This window comes from Apodemus sylvaticus, chromosome 12, assembly GCF_947179515.1.
Source record: "Apodemus sylvaticus chromosome 12, mApoSyl1.1, whole genome shotgun sequence".
In the NCBI taxonomy this organism is placed as follows: Eukaryota; Metazoa; Chordata; class Mammalia; order Rodentia; family Muridae; genus Apodemus; species Apodemus sylvaticus.
In genome coordinates, this window is record NC_067483.1 from 89,292,651 (window position 1) to 89,317,107 (window position 24,457).

The 24,457-nt window shown below is 43.8% G+C and overlaps 1 protein-coding gene across 1 annotated transcript in view; it reads left to right on the forward strand.

Annotated features, from left to right (window-relative positions):
* The window catches only part of Dnah14 (dynein axonemal heavy chain 14), a 208,245-nt gene that overhangs the window by 124,918 nt on the left and 58,870 nt on the right, over positions 1 to 24,457 (forward strand). The window contains exons 49-57 of the mRNA XM_052201306.1: positions 1,990 to 2,127; positions 4,635 to 4,802; positions 5,970 to 6,140; positions 10,912 to 11,079; positions 11,955 to 12,047; positions 17,807 to 18,004; positions 19,336 to 19,497; positions 19,664 to 19,852; positions 22,724 to 22,905. Coding sequence (XP_052057266.1) covers positions 1,990 to 2,127; positions 4,635 to 4,802; positions 5,970 to 6,140; positions 10,912 to 11,079; positions 11,955 to 12,047; positions 17,807 to 18,004; positions 19,336 to 19,497; positions 19,664 to 19,852; positions 22,724 to 22,905 — 1,469 coding nt within the window. The remainder of the gene's footprint in view (positions 1 to 1,989; positions 2,128 to 4,634; positions 4,803 to 5,969; positions 6,141 to 10,911; positions 11,080 to 11,954; positions 12,048 to 17,806; positions 18,005 to 19,335; positions 19,498 to 19,663; positions 19,853 to 22,723; positions 22,906 to 24,457) is intronic.

Consider the following 24,457-nt stretch of genomic DNA (forward strand, 5'->3'; position numbering starts at 1 on the left):
TCATCATACAAAATCATGAGTTTCATTCCAGTATTTTCATACATCTGTATACTTAGTTCATGATTTGCTCCCCTCTCCTCTTCCCCTTCTTAGTTTTTCAGTGTGAACATTCACGGCCACAAACTGCTCCCTGGCCGCTTCCTCCATTGCACCCAAAGACCCTGATGAGCCCTGCTTTCAGTTTCATTTGATTCCAGGGAGTTTTTTTTATTTTCACCCAGATTCTTCCAGCTACTTGTTGGTCATTCAAGAGCACATCGTTTAATCTCCCGTGTTTCCCTTGTGTCTGATTTTATTCCACAATAGCCCCATAAGAAATAACTTCAATGCATTTGCATTTTGCTGAGACTTGCCTTATGGGCCAAAGTGTGGGCAGTTCCTTAACACTCCATATGCTGTTGAGAGTAATATGGGTTTCACAGCTGCTGTGTGGACTACTCTGCAAATGCCTGTCAAATTCATGTGATCTATGGCATGGGTTACTCCGAAGTTCCTTTATTGATCTATTGACGAGAGGATAGTTGACATCATTCACTGTCATTCCATCAGAACCTATTTGTCCTTTATGTCCATTAATGTTTTATTAAAGTCCCAATGTTTGCAGAACATGTATGTACAATTTTTGCAACTTCTAGGTGGATCGCTCATTTGTTAATATATGTCTTGTTTCTCTTCTGGTGGTTTTCAGCTGAAGTATACTTCATTGGCTATCCAAATAGTTATGCCAGAATGGTTTTTGCTTTCATTTGTTGGTTGATTGATTTCCATCCTTTCTCTCAGAGTTTCTTTTTGAGTCAGCTGTATTTTTTATAGGACAATATCCAACTGACAAGTCTACATTATCTAATTGGGGAATTAAAACATTTATAGTTAGAATTATTAGTGGGAAATGTCTGGTATTCCATTTTTTTAGATCCCCCAAATTAATGAGATCATGCGATGTTTATCTGTATGTGTCTGGTTTGTTTTGCTTAACATAAGTCTTCTGGGATCATTTATGTTGTTATAAATGACAGGGCTTCCTTTCCTTGAGATTTAGTGGAATTTCATCACATATACACCATGTTTTCTTTATCCATTAGTGGGCCCTTAAACTGATTCTGTTTTTCCCCCCCTGTGGTTAATAGTGCAATGGATGCAGATGTATTTTATATGCTGATTTGATCTCTGTTGAATATGTGTGCATGGATGGATATATATATATTCAACAGTGGGTTGATTGGAACATGCAGTAATTCCATTTTAATGAGGAGCCTGTGCCCCGTGTTTCTGAATGGCTGTGCTAATTGCAGTCCCTCTAGTACTTTACGAGAACTTCCTTCTTCTCAGAGACCTCGGCTTCACCAGCATTCTCCATTTCTTTTTGCTAGTCGCTGTCCTAACCGTGATAAAATGGTATCTCATAATTGTTTTTATTTGAATCTCCCTGATGGGCAATGATTCGTGCAACACTTATTTTTTATTTGCCTCCTGTTTATTTATATGTTTTCTTTTGTTAAAATGTTTCCCAAATTTTAGTTGGATTGTTCGTGGTGGGGTTGCTGTTGGGCTATCTGAGTTCCTTGTATACCCTTGATAGTAACTCTGTGTCAACATCTGTTTACAACGTCTGTCAACTGCTGTGCTATGCCAAGACTTCCTGCTTAGGATAATCCCACCTGTGTGTGTCAGTCCTGTGCTTGTGAGCTCCTTTGCCCAGGCCAGTGTCATGAGTGTGTTTTCTTCTAATAGGTTCACATTTGGAAGTGACTGTCATTTTTTTTAATGGGCTACTTCCTGATGACATTTAGAAAGCCTGCTAGAAGTAGCCTGAGGTCGCTTTTATGGCAGGTTACCTGTGAGGACACAGGTCTCTATCACCATTGTAATGTTTGTATTATAGTAAATAATAATCTAAATGTCTGCCTAAATTCTTCTACTTGGGGCTGGGATATGGATGTATATTTTACTTCTTACAGATGCATTCCCCTTTTAAAACTCTTCCCACAGACTATTCAAGATCTTTCTCTAATTGCTGCTTATACCTCTTCTGCCACTGGGAAAGATATCAGTCCCCGGCTCCTCAAACACTTCTCCCTGCTGGTATTGCCTCATCCTCCACAGAGTGCCTTATGCACTGTTTTCCAGGTAAGGTATCTGGCAGGCCCTCCCTCCCTGGGACAGAACCAGGTTCTCATGAATACTATCGTACTCTACTACACTGGCTGGTTTTTGTCAATTGGACACAAGCCTAGACATACCTGGGAATAGTGTACCTTCTCTTTCTGTGTGTAAGGGTTGAAAAAAGACTGTACTATCCTGGAACTCACTCTGTAGACCAAACTTGCCTGGAACTCAGAGATGCACCTGCTTCTGGCTCCCACATGCTGGGATTAAAAGGTTGGGTATGATCTAGATTAGTATTGATGGGGGAGAGCCCAGTCTACTGTGGGTGATGCCACCCCTGAACAAATGCTGCTAGGGTGCGTAAGAAAGTAGGCTGAGTAAGCCAGGAGGAGCAGACCACTAAGCAGCACCCCCCACCACGGCCTCTGTGTCAGTTCTGCCTCCAGATTCCTGCCTTGAGTCTATGCCCTAGCGTTCTTTGGTCATGGACTATGAACTATAAGATGAAATAGACCCTATATTCCCTGATAGAAGCCATCTGGGATAAGCTCTGGCAAGCCAGTGAAGTCTCTGGACATGGCCCACTGTTTATGCAGGTAGGACGGGTGAGCTCTGAGAAGCGAAGACCCCAGAGACTTTGTCCCAGAATCGCTTCTCACTGCTGATGTTACTTTCCTGCCACTGCCACATAGCTTACTGATCTCCTAGGTATTTTTTCACCCTATTGTGCAAATTTCCTACAGAATCAATATGAAGATATACTTTCATGTAGTAATGCTGTCTACACAAACTGATGATTCCATAATTCCTAATAACGATCTTAGAGAACTCGTAAATTAATACAAGTTTTCCCAAGCCCCCTATAGAATAAAAGCTGCAAGTAGAGCTCTGTAAAGCTTCACATGTCACAGACTAGATGTACTAGGAAAAGAAAACAGGATTAGAACACAATGATGATCAAGAAAAAAAGAAAAGAAAAACATTCATTCTAGGTCAGGTCCAAGGATGAAGCCACAGGTGTGCTCTATGATAAAGCAAGGCCATGTGAAACTGTTGCTGTGAACTTATAATGAGCTTACAGAATGAAGCACAGCTTTGAAGTTATAATCTACATTCTATCGTAACTCTCTGTTTGTGAAACATTTTATCTATGAGGTAATTTTTTTTCTTCTTACATAGAAGATTTTTGTGTGAAAAATCTATAAAAAGCTGAAAAAGCAAAAATAAAGGCTTGGTGTAGCCCTTTGTCTGCTTCCTCCAGAGTGCATATGTCTGTGCCTGTGCCTGACATTCTTTCTTTCTTTTCCTTTCTCTCTGGCTCACAAAGAGTTAATGAACTCAGAGCCTCTTGCCTGGCCAGGGAGAGGCACCTGAGTAACATATAAGTTTCTTTCCTCAATCCCCTGCTGCTGTCAGCATGAGTCAGTTGCCAGAAGCCATCAGCTGTGGCCTCAGGAGAGCAAGAGAGAATCAAATCACCAGAAGAGGAAGAGAGAGTTCATGACAATAGAGCATCTGCCCCCTCCTCTCTGAATCCCACCTCAGCACCCGACTGTCAGGGCAGGACCCTGACACAGCCCCAAACTGCTTTTAGTCTTGTTGTTTTGCCACAGCAATAAAGAAACCTAACTATGGTAACTCCCACTGATATACACAGGTTTCCACCTACCTCATCTTCTACTTGGGACAAAAAAAAGAAAAAGTCATTATGTGGAGAAGAAATGAGACTTAAGGCCACTAACACTGAGAAATTATTCTTGTCTTCATAATTATTATTTCTCCTGTATTTTCTGGACTATTGTGAATCCTCTCGATATTGAAATCACTTTTAATGTTCATAAGAAATGTGTGTGCTATGTATCTAACGCTGTCCCAAGAGGTGATTCTCCTGACTGAGATCCAGTGAATCTGGCATGGAACTCGGCAACTACCTTTGAAACATGAGCTAGGAACACACATTTACTTTCTTCTAAAGCACTTCTCCCTTTAGGTGTAGCCTGTGGCCACCTGTATCAGAATCATAAGGGGTGTACAGGAAACTAGTTTTAATCTGCCCTTGGAGCTTCTAAAGAAAGGAAGCACAAGATTAATTTTGAACTAAGCAACCTCACACATCAGCTGTATAAAAGCCTCATTTTCCCAGTGAGGACTTTCTGGACTCTCCAAAGAACAGCCGTGTGTAAAGCCGTCCAGATGAGGTAGCATTCTATCACTGGCCTCTCTGGCAAGCAAGAAAATGAGAGGGGACCACAGCTGATGCGTGTGTACAGGGGTTGGCCACCAAATTGTCCCCGCAAAGAACACACATTACATCCCCTCTAGGCCACGTGACAAACTATGATCTCTGGTGTTGTCTGTTCCCCCGCACCTTTGCACTTCTGCCGCCTTCCTGATCTAAGATTTTTGACTAGTAATAGTTGTTAGTAAAATTAACCCTCTGCATCCAGTCCACAAGTCTGCTTCATGGTAAATATTAGCCACAGACTACATTTACATGTTTAACTAAACATAACATTTTCTCTTTAAAGGCTCACTTGGGAATGTATTTCTCCATCCATAACTTCGTAAACGAGGTTCAGAAGTATAGAGATCAGATTGTCCTCTGCTCCCTGGCGATATATTATGAAGTCTGTAAGAAACTGTTGCCAACACCAACCAAATGCCACTACATATTTAATCCCCGAGACATGTATAAGGTTTGTTGTGAAATTAGTTCTATAGCTTATTTTTAACATTTAAATTGATATAATTTTACTGTCTTAACTCCCTCCCTCCCTCCCTCCCTCCCTCCCTCCCTCCCTCCCTCCCTGTTGGTACTGCCCACATCAAATTGTTAGAAGGTATGAAAAGGGACATTCACTGCGGCAATTCGTGCCACATGTCCACTGAAAAGGGTCATTCATATAATGCAAAGCAGAGGATGCATTAACAGAACCAGTGAGGCTGTTACAGGACAAGCTGGGGTCCTGGGCAAAAGAAATGACAAGTGCATGGTGTGGCTTTGGGTTTGGGTTTGGCTCTGTCTGGGGTTTTCCTCTTGCCACAAGGGAGTGAGCAGCTCCCTGTGTAAGCTCTTCATGCACCTCCTTGAGTTAGCCACTTACCCGGGAGCGCTGGCTCAGTCAGCAACGGGATTGAATAATTTTCAGAATTCAACATTAAGAAAAAAACTTTAGCCATGCATAATGGAACACGCCTTTAATCTCAGGACTTAGGAAGCAGAGGTAGGGGAATTGTTTGAGTTCCAGAATAGCCAAGACTACACAAAGAAACCTTGTCTTAAAAAAAGACAAAAATGGAAGAGGGAGGGAGGGAAAGAGGGGAGGAGAGAGAGAGAGAGAGAGAGAGAGAGAGAGAGAGAGAGAGAATTGAATACACTGTATTTCATCCCTTGCTGTAGAAGTTCAGCCCTGATTTGCATGGGTATTCTTAATCTAAAATTAAAATGTTGAATACTTCAGTATTAGAAAGCCCCTCATAGCTGGGTGTGGGCAGCGGCACCTTTAATCCAGTACTCAGGAGGCAGAGGCAGGAAGAGCTCTGAACTTGAGGTCAGCCTGATCTACAGGCAAGCCAAAGCTGCAGAGACCCTGTCTCAAAAAGTCCCTCCCTGTCTGTCACCTGTGCTGGCAATGCCTACCCAGCTATGGTTTCTGATCCTGGTAAGCCTCTCCCAGAGGATCCTGAGACACTATCAAGTCTTCCTGTAGCAATTTTCTTTGGCTTTAACTCATCCATCCCATAAAAACATTCAGACTATCACTCACGGAAATAGGTGAATCTCCCCCAGGGAAAGTTTACGTGTTTGTGTACCACACACCTGTAAAGGTTGGCTGGTCATGCGTTGCCTTTCGGTCTCTCAGCTTCTGCTAGGATTGATGCAGGCAGACAAGAGCATAATTAACTCCAAAGAGATGGCCGCTCTGCTCCTGGTTCATGAAGCCAGCCGTGTGTTTCATGATCGTCTGATTGACTACAGTGAAAAAAGCCTTTTCTATCAGCTTCTGTCAGCAGAACTCCAGAATCATCTGCAGGTATGTCGGACGAGTTCTCAAGTGGAATTTTGCACACGTGTGCGTGTGTGCGTGCGCTTTTATGAAAGTCCTCAGGTATGTCTCTGATACTAATGGAAGCAACGTGGCTTTAAGAATTCCATTCCTGACTTAAAGATGTCTGAGGGCAAAGCTCGAACTGCGAGGGAATCGATTGAGTCTTGGTTCCTCTGTCCACGACTCTGGCCTCCCAGGGCGTCAGCCCCATTCCTCCCTCTCCAGGGCCTGCAGACTGACTGCCCACTGAGGACGCCCAGTCTCCTCTCTCTCCATGACCTTTACCTTCCTTGGTGTCTCTTCTAATGAGGTCACAGAGGAAAGCATAACCAAGTGACTTGATGGGAGCCCTGAGGCTCAGCCGGCAGTGAGGCAGCTCCCGAGACATGTGAGGAGGGCAGTAACTGCACAGCTACGTGGTACTGAGACAGAGCTGCAGAACACAAACCTCATCCACACAGCTCTACTTATATAAACATGCATGTAGACACACATGTAAATATGAGTCTGACTATGAATATCTAACTGTGTTCATGTAGATTCAGAGTTCTGAGACTGTAACAAATTCACTGATTTGTAAAAATTGTTTTGTTTGTACTTATTCACTTTACAACCCACGCACTGTCCCCCTCCTGGTCACCCCCTCTAACAATCCCCCCCCCAGCCTCCCTCCTCTCCTCCTGCCCCCTCTAGGTATTCCCTCACCTTTGTACATCAAGTCTCTACGAGACTAGTCGCACCCTCTCCCACTGAGGCCAGACAAGGCAGCCCAGCTAGAAGAACATATCCCACATACAGGCAACAGCTTTGGGACAGCCCCTGTTCCAGTCATTTAGGTCCCACAGGAAGACCAAGCTGCCCATCTGCTACATATGTGCCCAGAAGCCTAGGTCCAGCCCGTGTATATTCTTTGATTGGCAGTTCAGTCTCTGAGAGAGCCAGGGTCCGGGTTAGTTGACTCTATTGGTCTTCCTGTGAAGTTCTTATACCCTTCAGGCTCATAGTCCCTCCTCCTATTCTTCCATAAGTGGCTCCAAGCTCCATCTACTGTTTGACTGTGAGTGGAGTGTCTGTATCTGTCTGAGTCAGCTGCTGTGTGGAGCCTTTCAAAGGACAGCCACACTAGATTCCTGTCTGCAAGCATAAGAGAGTATCATTAATAGTGTTAGGGGTTGGTGCTACCTAATGGGTCTCTGGTTGTGCCAGGTATTGGTTGGCTATTCCCTCAGTCTCTGCTCCATCCCCCATCCCTGCACTTCCTGTAGACAGAACAAATTTTGGGTTGAAAGTTTTGTGGGTGGGCTTGGTGTCCCTATTGGTCCAATGGGGTTCTTGCTTGACTACAGGAGGTGGCCTCTTCAGGTCCCATATCCCCAGTGCTTTGAGTCACAGCTAAACATACCCCTATTGATTGAGCTAAACACCTCCCTAATCCCAGGTCTCTGCCTGGAGATGCCCCCTACCTCCCAACCCCTGTCAGTGGCAGATTTCCATTCATTCTCATGGCCATCTGGCCATCTTTCCTGCACCTCCCCAACCCCTCTCCCACTCAGCTCCCTCCCTCCATCTGCCTCTTATGAACTATTTTATTTCTCCTTCTAAGTGAGATTCAAGCATCCTCGCTTGGGCCTTCCTCCTTGTTTAGCTTCTTTGGCTCTGTGGAGTGTAGCATGGGAACCCTATATTTTATGGCTAATATTCACTTATAAGTAAATACATACCATGTGTGTCCTTTGGGGACTGGGTTACCTCTCTTGGGAATATATTCTCAAGATCCATCCATTTGCCTGCAAAATGAATGATGTCTTTATTTTTAATAGCTAAGTAATATTCCATTGTGTCAATGTACCACATTTTAATCACGTGCTGTCACCTGAGTTTTTTATCTTAGCCATTCTGATTGGTGTAAGATGGAATTCATAGTTGTTCTGATTTGCATGTCCCTGATGACTAAGGGCTTTGGACATTCTTCAAGTGCTTCTCAGCCATTGGAGACTCCTCTGTTGAGAATTCTCCTTTTAGCTCTGTGCCTCATTTTTTAATTGGGTTAGTTAGGTTGTTGGTGTTTAACTTCTTGAGTTCTTTATAAATCTTGGTGATTAGCCCTCTGTCAGATGTAGGGTTGGTGAAGATCATTTAGAGTTGTTTGTAATACATAGTGATACATCTAAGCTATTATGATACTGAAAAAATACTCTTACATCTACATTTTAAAGATTTACTTATTAAATGTATATGGGTGTCTTGACTGTATGTATGTCTACACATCAGAAGAGGGCATCAGATCCTATAAAACTATAGTTACAGACAGATTGGAGCCCCCGTGTAGGTGCAGGGAATTAAACCCAGGATCTCAGAAGAGCTGCTAGTGTTCTTAACCACTGAGCCATCTCTCTAGCCCCCTTACATTTTAAATATAGGCAAAGAATTTGGTGAGAATAACATGAACATTAAGAGAGAGAGTTGAATCTATGGTTTAGACTTCTAACCCTGCATCACGCTGCTGGGAACTGTGAAATGTTCAACATTCTGGAAACCATTCCTCATCGGCTGGAATTCATCGCACCTTCTCCACCATCAAGGTGCCCTAGTGTTGGCCTCAGTGTCCATGCCTGCATGTGTGCCAGAAATCTGAGCATGCACCCCTGTATTCCAATCAGAATACAGCTTATTCTCCACAGCTTCCGCCTTCACGGCCACAGGTCCCCTCCTGTGTTTCACTCCTAGCCATTGTTCAAGACTTGGGTCGTGGACATCACACTAAGTGAGATACTGCAGGCTCAGAAAGACAGATCCCACTATGCGCAAAGTCTAAAGAGGTCCACCGCTCAGAAGCAGGGAAGTGGGCGTAGGAAGAACAGGACAATGGTGCCTTTCTTATACAGGATGGAGAAGATCATGAGAACTGCTAGACACAATGATCATTTGAGGTGGCAAATATGTTATATTTAGTTATTATCTCACATTGTAATGGCATCGCATTCTCTACATTTTTTTAAATTCAGTGCATACTTTTGACATTTTGGTAACCTTTTATGGCAGCATCAGCCTCCTTCCAGATTTGTCTCTGTATGTTGTAAGACTTTCCTATCACAGACCTGTTTTAGCTCTTTCCAATCTACATGCTTCATGAGGACAGAATCACTGATTTATTTCTTGATAAATCTCTGGAATTCAGCTTGATATAAGCATTCAACAAATATATCTAGGTTGAATGAGTAAAGAAGGAATGAAGGCTTGGGGCTGACCTGCCAGCTTAGCAGGGGTATGGAGTTGACCAGTTGACTCAGCAGGAGCATGGGGCTGAGCAGCTGGCTCCACAGGTGAGCTTTTGTCCCACAAACCTGACAACCTGAGTTCTAGGGCCAGACCCACATAAAGGTGGAAGGAGAGAAACCCACCTCAACAAGTTGTCGTCTGATGTCCACACGTGCCCACAACACACACATATAATAAGAATGTTTTGTTTCAAAAAGAATGGGTGAAGGGATACACAGGCTCACAAAGTGAAAACCAGAAGAGAGCTCTTTACTCCCACCCTGGGAGAATTCCTGGCTGGTCTGTAAGCGCCACCCACAAATCTGCTTTCACATCTCACCACAGTGAGGAGCAGATACAAAAGCAGTGCAGAATGAAGGAGCAAGTTCACGGGAACCAGATTTCCCTTAGCAGCCATCAGCCCCATGGGTGGCAAAGGCAGCTACAATTCCTCAAATTAAGGACCACATCAAACTGTCCTTATGAGCACAAGGACATGAATTGTTACCATGAGCATTACCCGGTTGCCTTTCTGGGAGAGTGAAACATGACTCTAATTAAACAGGGAGTTCAATGCAAGAGGCGCTGACTCAAGAGCTTGATACATCGATCCTCCTTTAATCTTCGTCCATAACACCTCTGCGATGGAGGCCCTGTCATTATCCTCATTTGACCAACTGTGTAAAGCACAGTAAGGTTGTACACAGTTACCCAGCTGGTCCTGTGACATCATCGTTCAAGCATAGGACATCTGATGTCGTATAGTCTCTTAGCCATCACTGACTAAGCAAGTGACTCCTGAACGTCCATCAGGAACTTCCAGGTCTAGACAGCAAGTGAGGCCATGCTAAGGACTACTCGAACGGGTGGGGACTGCCCACGCCACCTTAAACCAGAAGCTGCAGGAGAGCATGCTGGTGTTCTGCCAACCAGTGTACACAACTGTGCAGTGAGTGAGGGCGGAAGGCGTCATCCATGCTGGCTAGGTTTAGAGAAGAGGACAAGATAAGGCTTAAGTAGGAGAAAGCTTGTGGCCTTGGTATGAAAGAGAACCAAAAGCATGCAAAGAAGGCAACTGTGCAAAGCCACAGCCTGGGGTGGTAACTGACAGCTGATGAGGGCTGCAGGGCACCTGACTCCAACCACAGAGCCCTTGGCCCAAGTCCAGAACCCTGAGGAGAGTTCATGGGCACAACTGTATTTCAATATTCTTGGCTTCCTTTGTAACTGTATTTTATTAGAAGCATTTTTTAAAATGCTATTCTGAGGAGGGGTCTACAAGTGTCACTCCTCAAAGGCACATACACACACACACACACACACACACACACACACACATACACACACAAATGGGTTAAGAGCCTGAGTCCGCGGTTCTACTGCAAGAAGCATCTGTGACAGATACATTGTGGTCTTAGTAAAAGATAGGATTTCAATGTAAAGACAATGGAAATTTGACTAGTGATTGAATGCTCATTGAATTCTTATTTTATAATAGATTAACTGGAGTCCCGAGAGTCTCATGAACAACCCAGCCGTATTTGTGGACTTCATGGATATAAACAAGCCTCACCGGAAAAGGGTCTACCAGAACACCAATAACTATGACAAACTTCTCAACATCCTTACCGAATTCCAACAGAAGTTGGGCTCATCATATCTGGAGGTAAAGACACATTCCGTGAAAGCCTGAAAAATGTTAAACATGCTTGTGTGCACGTCTATAAATACAGAACAAATATTTTTAAAGTATCCGTAGCTGAGATGGGGAAGAGGGAGCGTTTCCTCTGGTTTCAAAAGGGAGACATTAGAAGTACAGTTCTTTGTGCTTCTGGCTATGCTCTGTGTCAGTGGCATCTGGCTCCAAAGACAGGGTGTACAGTTGAGGCTGTCGGGAACTGAGTGGAGTTAAGAATACAAGAGAGTGTAACAGGGTCCAGAATAAGAGACACATAATGGCAGTGGCTCTGTTGTTGTTGTTGTTGTTGTTGTTGTTGTTCTTCTTCTTCTTCTTCTTCTTCTTCTTCTTCTTCTTCTTCTTCTTCTCCTCCTCCTCCTCCTCCTCCTTCTTCTCCTGTGTTCTTTCTTCTTCCTTCTTCTTTTCTCCTTCTTCTTCTTCTTCCTCCTCCTCCCTCTGCTTCTTCTTCTTTCTTCCACTGCTGTAATGAGCAGAGACACATGAACACAGAGGTGCCAGTCAAATCACAGATACTGAGCAACTTCCTCCGCTTCACCTCCCCAATCCGCTGTCAAGTCAGAGCAATAGAAAAGCAACCTGGAACCCATTCCCCTGATCATTGTCCTGTTCCCTCAACCCCAGGTCAGCTCGCTAGAATATTAGCCAAGGGGTGAGTGACATCTCGTGAAAAAAATGTGTTTTCTCTAAATGTTGATAGAAACTGTTAGCTGGCTCTAGATCACCATGCTACTAAAAAGAGTCACTCCCATTCCCGTTCCCTTGTATGCATAAAACCTCAGTGCACACCTGACTTTTCTGCATCTGTAATTTGTTATTTTGATAGATATATTATTTTTTGCCAGATGTCCCATTCGGTTGTGTTCTTCAAGGAAGCTGTAGAGCATATTACCAGAACCACCAGGGTCCTGCGACAGCCAGGGAGTCACATGCTATTGGTAGGAATTTAAGTTCTTCAAATGTTTTCAAGGTTGCAAAATGATAATTCAGAAAGTTCAGTAAAATCAACATAGAGAAGCTGTAGTTGTCTGTAAATTATGAAAAATCCCAATAACTGAGTCATAGAGCAGGATCTTAGTCTTCATTGTCTGAAAAAAAAAGTTGGCACGTGGACATGTTATTTGTTTGGGGAAAGGCCCTTGATATAAATAAAACAGATGTGCTCGGCACCACATGTAACATAGTCTAGTGTTAATCTGGCATCTACACAGGTGGATCCTGACTTCAAAAATAGTACACTAACTTGGATACTGATTTAGAAATTAGAGCCATTGCACAAAGATTTGTCTCTTAATAGAATAAGAGACAGTTAACTTAAACTTCCAAAGACTTAGAAGAGAGAAAAGGTTTTGGAAATCTCAATAAAATCTACACTATTAGGCCAGCAAGCTAGCGCCCTGGGTAAAAGTGTTTGCTGCTAAGCCTGGTCATCCAAGTTTGATCTGGGGACTCACAGGGAAGAAGGAAAACCTCCTACTGCAAGCTTATCTTTTGACCTCTATACTCATGTGTTTACATGCATACACACACACACACACACACACACACACACACACACACGCACACTGGATGTAATAAAACTATTTTAATCCATAATATTTAGCCAATTATATAAACATATTATTTAATTTGTTATTAATGGGTACCATTTATTTATAACTTTTTTCAAAAAAAGGACTTTATCTTGCATGCAAAACAACTAGCTTTTTACTTAAACAATCTTTTTTAAAAAGACATTTACTTACGACAAAATCAAAAGGAAATTTTTGGAATGAGAAGGTAGAATCACATAGCGCAGCACAAAGTGGCTCTGTCCTGCCCCCAGCTCTGCCTTGGGAGCCCTCCCTTCTAGGCATGGCACCATATGAGGTTGTCCACCTCTTCTGTATGAGACCCCAGCCTGCGGGGATAGTGCCGCCCACTAGGAGCGGTCTTCTCAAAGCAATTAGCCTAATCTAGAAATCCTCACAGACATGCCCTGACAGTTTTCTCCAGGTGACTATAGAGCTGACAAATTAGATAATCAGAAAATTAGAAAATACAAGTGAGGATTTTAATAAACCCAAAAGTTGGTTCTTTAGAGGATCAAAAAAATCTCCTGAGACTCAGTACTGGGAGATAAGACTCAGTTTATTAAACCCAGTAGTCAAGTCAGTACCGCCTGTTACAGCAGTAATGGTCCTAGGGAAACAGTCAGTCAGATCACTTAGATGAACAGGGTTTTCCTACATAGAGATTATCTCCGCTTCTTTTCCTGTTGCTGTGATAAAGATACCCTGACATGAGCAGCTTCAAGGAGAAAGGTTTCCTTTGGGCTTGCAGTGCAGGGACAGTTCATCACAGCAGGGATGTCGAGGCAGAGGAGCCTGAAGCAGCAGGTCACGTGACATCCACACTCAGGAGAAGACAATAATGCTTACTGCTCCATTTCCTTTCTCCATTTACACGGGCCAGGATCTCAGTCAGACGAGTTTGCTTCATCATTTAATGTAACCCAGAGAATTCCCTCACAAGCTTGTCCGGAGGCCCATCTCTCAGGTGATTCTAGGTCTTGCCAAGTTGAGAATTAACATTTAACCATCATACACACTAACAAAAAAATTTAAGAACTTGAAAGTCTTATCTTAGTGGATCTGTCACAAATAAAGAAATCTAACTAGAAATTCTGAAACTTCCCACAAGAAGATCTCAAAGCCAAAAGGCTTCACTGGGCAACTCTAACAAGTGTTTAAGGAAGAGTTTATCCCAGCATTTCAGAGTCTTCGAGGAAATAGAGGGATTAATCCTCAACCTCTCTTTCTGTCTAGCAATACCAATACCAAGGCTAGAAAAAGATTCTAGTCCATTTTGAGTAGCTATAGCAAAATATTTGCATCTGGAAAGCATAAAGCTACCTGGACTTACTTAGCTCATGATTCTAGATTCAGAAAAGGCTAAACAACATGTCAGAGAGTTGGGCAATAGATAAAGCGTAGATTCAGAATGGAAAAAAATGTATATATGCAAGTGTCTTTATTCATAATACCACCTAATCTTACTTGAAGAAAGTCACAAGGGCCAACAACCCAGTTAAAAATGAACAGATGTTTCACAAGACCTCAAGAAAGCACTCTCAGAATCAATTCTCATTGAGGAAACCCACCTGTGAGAATACTAGCATCTGAGCATCAAGTGAACCCATATCCCAAGGAACAATCACAGCAGCTACCCCGAGGAGGCAGACCGACAGGAACTCACTGTTGGTAAGGATGCAAATGGCACCCTCAGGGACTCTGGAGAGACGGTTTGGCAATGCCTCACAAAGCAAAGCATAGTCTGGACCTATGATCCCACAGGCATGCTCCTATAGATACTAGAAATTTTATAGCCACGCACAATCTTGCCTATGAATGATAAAAACAACTTTACTTATAATGGCCAAAGCCTAAAAGTTATGAGGATGAGCCCCAACAGGCACATGATAACTTGTACTACTTGGCTACTATACCCAGCAAAACTCTCATGTACCATAGATGGAGAAACCAAGGTAGTCCATGACAAAAACAGATTTACACAATATCTTTCCAGCCCTACAAAAGATAATAGATGTAAAACTCCAACACAAGGAGGGAAACTACACCCTAGAAAAAGCAATAAAGTAATCTTCTTTCAACCAAAAAGAAGATAGCTACACAAACATAATTCTACCTCTAACAACAAAAATAACAGGAAGCAACAATCACTATTCCTTAATATTTCTTAACATCAATGGACTCAATTCCCCAATAAAAAGACATAGGCCAACAGACTGGATACATAAACAGGACCCAGAATTTTGCTGAATACAGGAAATGCACCTTAGTGACAAAGACGGATACTACTTCAGAGTAAAAGGCTGGAAAACAATTGTCCAAGCAAATGGTCCCAAGAAACAAGTTGGAGTAGGCATTCTACTATCAAATAAAGTTAACTTTCAACCAAAAGTTATCAAAAAAGATAAGGAAGGACACTTCATACTCATCAAAAAATCTACCAAGATGAACTCTCAATTCTGAACATCTATACTCCAAATGCAAGGGCACCCACATTCATAAAACTTTACTAAAGCTCAAAGCATACATATAATTACACCTCACACAATAATAGTGGGATACTTCGACACCCCACTCTCATCAATGGACAGATCATGGAAACAAACTAAACAGAGACACAGTGAAACTAATAGACGTTATGAAACAACCCAGATGTCCCTCAACAGAGGAATGGATACAGAACATGTGGTACATTTACACAATGGAATACTACTCAGCTATTAAAAACAATGACTTCATAAAATTCTTAGGCAAATGGATGGATCCAGAAAATATCATCCTGGGTGAGGTAACTCAGTCACAAAAGAACACACATGGTAGGTACTCGCTGTTACTGTGGATATTAGGCAGAGTGTGGAGTAGCCATGATACAACTCACAGGCCACATGAAGCTCAAGAGGAAGAAAGACCCAGTGTAGAGGAATGCTAGGGCGGGGAGGTGAGGCGGGAGTGGGTGGGGTGGGTGGGGGAGCACCCTCATAGAAGCAGGGTAAGGGGGAATGGGATAGGAGGTTTGTAGAGGGGAAACTGGGAAAGGGAATAGCATTTGAAATGCAAATAAACAAAATATCCAATTACAAAAAAGAAGGTGGACAGCTCCTAAAGAAGACCTGAGGCGGCCCTGTGGCCTCCACACGCAGGCATAGGGGCCTGCCATTCACGTGTAGCCGTGAACACACACCAACACCCGCCCAACCGCTCTAACACACAAGTTTGAAGCTGGAAAAGGATGTGGCAAATCATAAAAGCATATTACTGTGAGAGATAAGGTAATGTGGAAATGATGTACTTACATGATGCCAATTCCATTACAATTCAGTCACACGGCCATATCTAATGGAAGCCTCGAAGGTGATAAAGCAGTCTTCCATTTCTGGCCTGCCTGGGCCCTTTTAAAATTTGTACAACTTGGGATACTGGACTGATAGAATTTTTTCTTATGAATCATTTACACCTTCTCCCAGGAGCACTGCTTCTAGGCTTTCTCAGGGAAGTCCTGAGCATGTTACCCTCCCACTTTGAAGGAGCTACCCTTTCAATCCTTACTTGAAAGTTTCCCTTGCACCCTGGAGGTTGTGACTCAAATAAAGACACCAGAAATCTCATAATGAGACTCTGACTTCAAGACATTCTTGGAACATCCATCAGTCCCTATATTTACTCAGGAACAAGATAATCAGAACAATGTAAACTTAAAAAGATAAACGAGATTCGGCAGGCTAGAGGAGTCAGCAGCAGAAGAGATTAAAAGCCCTTTCTACTAGACACTCGGGCAATTGCGTGGCATATAAGACTGGGGGCCTCGTATGGCATGGCCCTCAAGAAAAAATAAAGCAACAAAGTTGTCCTGGCTGGAATTATCTCTAACCTACAGAAGGACTTATACTTAAAAAGAATGGTGTGGAGAAATGATAAATGATAAAAGAACACGGTCTCCCCTTTTAAGAAAAGTTAGCTCATGCGGGGCCACTGACCAAGGAGCAAAAGAATACCAACATTAGACATATAAATAAATTCTTCAGAGATATAAAATACAAACATCGGCTTATGGCAGACATTGAATAATAACCACCGCAGCCTTGGCCTGAAGATGTCTCTTGGGACTAATGACAATTAGCCCTCTAACCATCAACAGCTGATAATACACTGCTTGGAACATGACAATCTGTTCAGGCTGGCTTGACGGTTTTCTTCCTGTCTAGTGCCCTTGAAACCACAAGATTCTTAAATATTGGGTTATGGGTCTGACAAGAGAAAATGATGTAAAAGATAGCCCTGTCTGTCATATTATCAATGATGACTAAACTTAAGACCAAGAGGAAGTTAAAACATGTGTCCAGAAAATGATACATCTGTGTTTTGGAACATGACTCTATCCCTGCCTACTGGTTCTGTATAGATAAAGAAGCACTCTGACTTCCAGGCAGTCAGGATCGAGAGTATTTCGCGCTGGCCTTGAACACCCTCTGTAGCCTCAGTTGACACTGAACTTGTGGTCCTCCTTCCTCTGCCTCTCCAGTCCTGGGGCTGTAGGAACACACCACTTTGCCCTATCTTGTGTGCTGTGAGGATCAGCTCAGGGTTTGGTGCATGTCAGGTAAGCAGTCCACACACAGCCTCCTCAGCCCAGTGTTCACAAACGTGTGTAAGGTAACTTCTTCATTACTGGAGAACATTATTGCCTGAAAGAAATACCTGTCCAGTGTCCTACAGATGAAGCATCAGATGTGGATAATGGCACACTTGTGATTTATAAGCCAATTTGTGCTATTTTCCAGGTCATCGGTACAATAAAATTTCATCTATTGTAAAAGAAGATATTGAATATAGATAATTGTCTTGTAGCCTGAAATATGCGGACTGTGAATACTCATAAAAAATGGATACTTTATATTATATTTTCATTATTTATTTATTTTTATTATATCATTATTTATACTAACACTTATTAATCAATTCCCAGAAAGTACATAGGAATTGCTTCCTTTGTCTTAGTGGGTGTTTATTTGTATGTTCTGGGAATGGAACTCAGAGCCTTGTGCTTGTTAAACAAGTAGTGTCCCACTGGCCTAAATCCTAAACGCCAAGACATATGAGTCAGCCATTTGTTTCTTTCTCTTGCAAAGCTTGGAAATGACGGCTGCGGAAAGGAAACATATGGAACCATAGCCTGCTATGTGGCAGAGTACAAAATATGCAAAGTGCCTATCTCTCACAACTACGCCATCTCAGAGTTCAAAGAAATGTTGAAAAAGGTGTTTATTCAAACCGGCTTGGAAGAGACCCCCATGGTTGTCATGATTGCCAACTTACAAGAAGAACACGTATGTGCCCCACGTCCCCATTGCTCGCTAAAAGCTGATGCTGGTGCCCCCCCAGGGGGCTTGTGTGTGTGTGTGTGTGTGTGTGTGTGTGTGTGTGTTTTCCTACTCACTCACTGAGTCAGCCCTTTGTACTCTCTCTGCTCATCCAGTCAGGGCCTGCAGGCAGTGTCTGCAGTCAATCTGCAGTTCTGAGTACTTCCTGTCTTTGTCATTTCCATTTTAATCAACCAATTAGAAGTAATTACTCCTTGTAGCAAAACCAAGCACTGCATATCAGAACTCCTCTGTCCTCTGATCCACAGATGTGTACAGATGTGTGTATAATCTATAATCTGCTGGAGCAGCTTGGGATACTTGGCTTCCTCTCCTTTATCCATCACCATTGGGGTTTTCCTTGTGTGGTTGTTGTTTATGTGCAAGCAAAAACTTCCCCACTACGCTGCACAAATTGTGGCCAGGGATGATGTACATGACTTGTCTTCTGACAAAATACTCTTAAAAATATTATTTAAGCTGGGCGGTGGTGGCGCACGACTGTAATCCCAGCACTCTGGGAGGCAGAGGCAGGCGGATTTCTGAGTTCAAGGCCAGCCTGATCCACAGAGTGAGTTCCAGGACACCCAGGGCTACACAGAGAAACCCTGTCTCAAAAAAACCAAATCCAAAAAACAATATATATATGTGGGGGGGGGGTGTAATTTAAAACCCTATTCCTGCTTTTTCTCCTGATTCTTGGTCTCTATCTATTAGATAAAAATCTAAATTGTCTGCCTTTTCTGTGTTTTCTTCCTTCCCCAAATCTGAACATTCTGCCCTACTGATCTGCCTGAGGCTCACCAACAACCTTTCTTTCTGGTTGTAAAAGATGCCATTTCTTCCATGCACAGTTTTTCTGGATGGTTTTCTGGAAAACTATCTCAGGCCAGAGGCTGAAATGAACATTCCTGGGGGGAAAGGGAGAGAGAGAGAGAAAGAGACTTGTTTAAATTAAAATAATACCTTCACCAGGTGATTTCTAGCTTTTCCTCTGGCTGGAAGCAGATGTAGGCATATTAAGGTTTCCTTTGACTGCTCATTTGACTGCTCAAAATAAGGTCCCTGCCTGGTTCGCGGCCATGTACCCAGGTGCATAGCCACTGGGTACCAAGGACATGTCCCCCTGACATGTTTGAATTGAAGGGTGGGCAGATGAAGCTTATTCTGGTAAATTTGGGTTAAGATGTCAGATTTTTGTTTGTTTTTTTATCATAAGTAGTCTTGGTTACTTTCTCAATCTGTTTAGTGTAGAATGTATGATTTATTCATTCCTGGCTAATTATGTCTCCCTTAAGGTGTCATTTCTGGAGGATTTGAACTATATTATCAATGCAGGAAAGATTTCTCACATGTTTGAAAATGAGGAGCTGGATTCTATCATTATGAGAGTCAGAACATTTGCCGAGCAGTCGACTTGCATAGATGATAGAAAATATTTACTCTCATTATTCCAAAAGGTACCGTTTTGTGTCTTGATTTTATCAAGTTGTCGTGGTAAATTTAAAGTAGACCATATTTATAATTCCGTACAGCCAGGACAAGTTTTAAATGGAATTTTCAATATAGTATCTTTCTCAAAGTAGGGAATTACGTTTTAACAGCATGTATGTTCCTCAATTTCAGAGAGTATCTAAAAACCTGCATGTTTGTATGATGAGTACGATGGGACCTAACTTCCGCCATAACTGTCGAGTTTACCCCTCCATGATTAGCTCCTGCACCATCGACTGGTTCGAGCGGTGGCCTGACGAGGCTCTCCTTGTGGTGGCCAACTCCTACCTAGAAGAAAAGCTGAGCATAGAGAACAAAGAGGTGAGCAGCTAAAGCGAGCAAGGTTGTGGCTTATGCTTATGGCTGAACTGTGCCTGAGCAGCAGTGGTGGGGCAGAGGCAGGGCGGCGAGCAGGGCGGGGCAAGCGGGGCGGGGCGAGTGGGGCGGGGCGAGCGGGGCTGCGCGTGGCGAGCAGGATAGAGGCGTCCCTGAATCAGGCCGAGTGATACTTGCTTTTCATTCTAACTCTTCACAAACTTCGTGTTTGTTCTGCCTCCTACCCTACCTTGTTCAAGGCTGCCTGGGTTGTACACTGCCTAGGTCACCTGTTACCATTTTGTACAGTAGCTCCTTTCATGAGAATTCTGGCATCTTCTGAGTATTTTTCCTTAAAATTTTTCTTGGCAACTAGTTCTGGTGAGATGGCTCCCTGGCTAAGAGCATTGGCTGCTCGTGTAGAGTACCCGGGTTTGATTCCCAACACCGACATAGATGCTCACAACCATCTGTGACTCCAGTTCCAGAGAACCCAGTGTCGTCTTCTGGCTTCTCTGGACACTGCACACAAATGGTACATAGACATACATGTAGGCAAAACACCCATACACATAAAAAGTAAGTAACTTGCCAGGCAGAGATGGCAACTTTAATCCCAGCACTCAGGAGGCAGAGGCAGGTGAATCTCTTGAGTTTGAGGCTACCCTGGTCTACAGAGGGAGTCCCAGGACAACCAGGGTACACACAGACACCCTGCCTCAGAAAACAAAAGCAAAATTTCTTGGCAATCCACACACACACACAGACACACAAGGCATAGTGATGGCTCTCACTCACTGCCCTCTTTCCCTCCTCCCACCTCCAGCCACTCCCCTCTTCTCTGCCAACCTCCTTCCCCTTCTCATGTCTGTTTGCTTGTATCTTGTGAGCACAGTATGTGATATCTTCACAGTGGGTCTTATCCTCAAGTTCTAGTGGGCAACCAAGAGGGCTGACAAAGCCTGCTTTGTTAAGGGGCCTTTAGGAGTCTCCCTAACAATCCCTTTTGCACCGCAGACCCTTCGGTAAGAATTCTGCAGCCTTCATGTCTTTCATTTGGTGATCTTCGTATGAAATGTGTTCTTTGACAGCGTCATAGAGTGAGATGGGTGTAGAACGTGCACCATGAGGAGCCAGCGGGGCTCGGTGTCTGGGGACCGGCAGCGGGTCTCAGCCTGAATGCTCTACATGCTAAGCACGGTGGAGGCTCTTTCTACTCTGGGCCGGTGCATCTGGAAGCTTTGCCAGACTCAAGCTTGCTAGAGTGCAGTGTTTTTGTTAATCACAGTCAGAAAGGAAAAGAAGCTAATGTGCCCTGTGTGGGCTAGTTTCACATCTACTTGACCCAAGCTAGCTTTATCTGAAAGGAAGAAATGCTAACTGAGAAATGCCTCGGTAGGATCTGGCTGTAGGCAAGCCTGCAGGGCATTTTCTTAGTTAGTGATTGACAGGTGAGGGCCCAGGCCCAGCCCATTGTAGGCAATGCTATTCCTGGGCTGGTGGCTTCTCTAAGCAAGCAGGCTGAGCAGGCCAGTGAGCAGCACCTCTCCCTGGCCCCTGCCTTGGCTCCTGCCTCCAGGTTCCTGCCCCGTTTTGAGTTCCTGCCCTGGCATCCTTCCATGATGAACAGTGATGTGGAAATGCAAGCTGGATACACTCCTTCCTCCCCAAGTTGCTCTCTTTGGTCATGGTGTTTTGTTGCAGCAATAGTAACCTTGACTGAGCCAAGCTCTGAATGATATGCAGCATCCTGAAGTCCTTGGGTGGCTGGAGCAGGAATGAGCAGGAATGAACCTGCTGTGTCATTAGTCTCTCACCACTGCCTCCTTTACCTCGGCCTCTTCCAGCTTTAAAACCCCCATGATCGTGGTGCCTGCCCAGGACCGGCCTCTATACTTCTGCATCTCAGAAATACTGGAGTATTTCAAGTAACTTCTCATTCCTCTCTATTTATGTTCTCCTGTGATTCTTTTTTTTTTAATATTTTATTTTCTATATTCTTTGTTTACATTCCCCTTTCCCAGATCCCCCCTCCCCATACGTCCCATAAACCTTCTTCTTTCCATCCATTCTCCAATCACCTCCCTCCTTTTTCTCTGTCCTTATATTCCCCTCCAATGCTAGATTAATCCTTTCTAGGATCAGGACCCTCTCCATAACTTCTTCATGGGAGTCATTTGTTATGCGATTTGTGCCTTGGGTATTCGGGGCTTCTGGGCTAATTAATATCCACTTATCAGAGATTGCATTCCATGTGTATTCTTTTGTGATTGGGTTACCTCACTTAGGATGATATTTTCCAGATCAAACCATTTGCCTAAAAATTTTGTGAATTCATTGTTTCTAATTGCTGAGTAGTATTCCATTGTGTAAATATACCACGTTTTCTGTATCCATTCCTCCTTTGAGGGACATCTGGGGTACAGACCTAAACAAAGAATTTTCACCTGAAGAAATTCGGATAGCCAAGAGGCACCTTAAGAAGTGCTCAACATCATTAGTCATTAGGGAAATACAAATCAAAACATCATTAGTCATTAGGGAAATGCAAATCAAAACAACCCTGAGATTTCACCTTACACCAGTCAGAATGGCTAAGGTCAAAAACTCAGGAGACAGTAGGTGTTGGCGAGGATGTGGAGAAAGAGGAACACTCCTCCACTGCTGGTGGGGCTGTAAGATGGTACAACCACTTTGGAAATCAGTCTGGCGGTTCCTCAGAAAACTGGACATGACACTTCCGGAGGACTCTGCTATACCTCTCCTGGGCATATACCCAAAGGATTCCCCGGCATGCAATAAAGACACATGCTCCATTATGTTCATAGCAGCCTTATTTATAATCTCCTGTGATTCTTAAACGTTGTTGTTCTTCAGGATAAAATAAGACAGTTTGCCCCAACATGTGTCGAAATCCACAAAAGCATGAAGGATTTGAGCGTAAAATACTTTGAAGAAACTGGAAGACACTATTACATCACTCCCAGTTGCTACTTTAAGTTCTTGGAGACATTTACCTACAGTCTGAGGATAAGGCAGAAAGAGATGCAGACAAAAAGGTAAGGGTTGACCAAAACAGAAACGTGTGTTTTCACATCAGCGCCTCTGTGTCTGTAAAATATTACCTATAAGAGATAGGCACAAATATAAAACAATGAATTCAAATCTACCCTTCTTGTGTGGGGGCCATGGGGCCAACAACTATGGTGGATCATAAGAAGGCAGTCGGCAGTTCCCCTGCATGCATCCAGAGGCCACCCCACCACAGACTGACAGATCTACCTGGGAGAAATCAGTTCTTGTTAGATTATTTCCCCTGGAAGCAGGAGGATGGCTAGAGGTGCCATCCCCGTGGCTTTGGGGATAACACCAAAAGACAAGTGGCCAGTTGACTGCAGCACAGATGGCCGAGGATGTGTGCCACACTACCTCAAAACACAATATGGGTGACAGCTCTGGCTGAGAATATAGGGGGGGAAACACAAACAGGAAGCAGTAAGCCTTGGGCATAATTAGATTCATCTAATTGTTGATGGTGATGAGGTTATTGTAGTTAGACTAGCTGTTACTTGTTCTTAGACCATTTCACACAGATCTACAATGTATCTTGATCATACCCATCCTAACACTCCACCCCTCTCAGCCTCCTCCTCTCTCCTCACATCTTCCCACAGACTCTCACATCCTCCTCTTTTTCTCTTGTTCTGAGTCCAGTTAACCCTGCTTGCTGGGATGTTGAGCGGATCTCGTTGACAAGGGCTCATCCGGGTGACCATAACCGCAGTGGAGCCCGAGGGCTGTGCCATGTCCTGCCCAGAAGGCAGCCTTTCACAGCACTTCTCCTCAGCCTCCAGCTCCTACATGTCTTCCTCCGTCTTTGTAACTTTTTTATGGTGCCAGGGACTCAAGTGTGCTAGGCAAGCAGTCTGCCACTAACTTACTCCCACCACCCCTCATACAAAACCAGAACCCAGGAGACAATGAGAATCTGAGACAACCCCCTGGGGAGAAACAGCCTTGTAACAATCCTCCTCACAAATATCCAGAATTCTCACATGCCGGGAGATCAAGACAGCTCCCGCTGAGAGTCAGAACCACTGCAGCGAGCACTACCTAGATGGGCTTCAGGCAGCACAGGCAGATACTCTACTGTGAGCCCACCGCAGGCCTGCTGTGTGCCCAGCTAACAAGTCCTTAAAATAAAAAACAGCCGCTTCATCAGGTCCCTTTGGCAGAATCCATTCACGCTGGTTTATAACACATTGAGTGAGAGTAGCTGTAGTGATGACTCCCATAGAGACGCTAAACCACAGTCAAAAGCTCTGTACAGAGCGGAGCCACGCCACTCATCTGGGCATTTCTAGACATACTGGCAGTTGTACATCCTTTGCCCCAGCTGGGCAGCGGGAATTATGGGTAGTCTTGTATGATGAACACATCCCTGCCTGGTGTTCACATAAGAAGTTAGTATAGCCTCAATCACACTCTCCTAACATGGGGCCAGAGTTCATTGAGCTTCGTTAACAACAACCTCAGGTGGGCATGAAAGACTGTACCAGTTAAATGCAGAGCGACTGGGACAGTCAGAACACAGGCTAAAGAAGCCACACG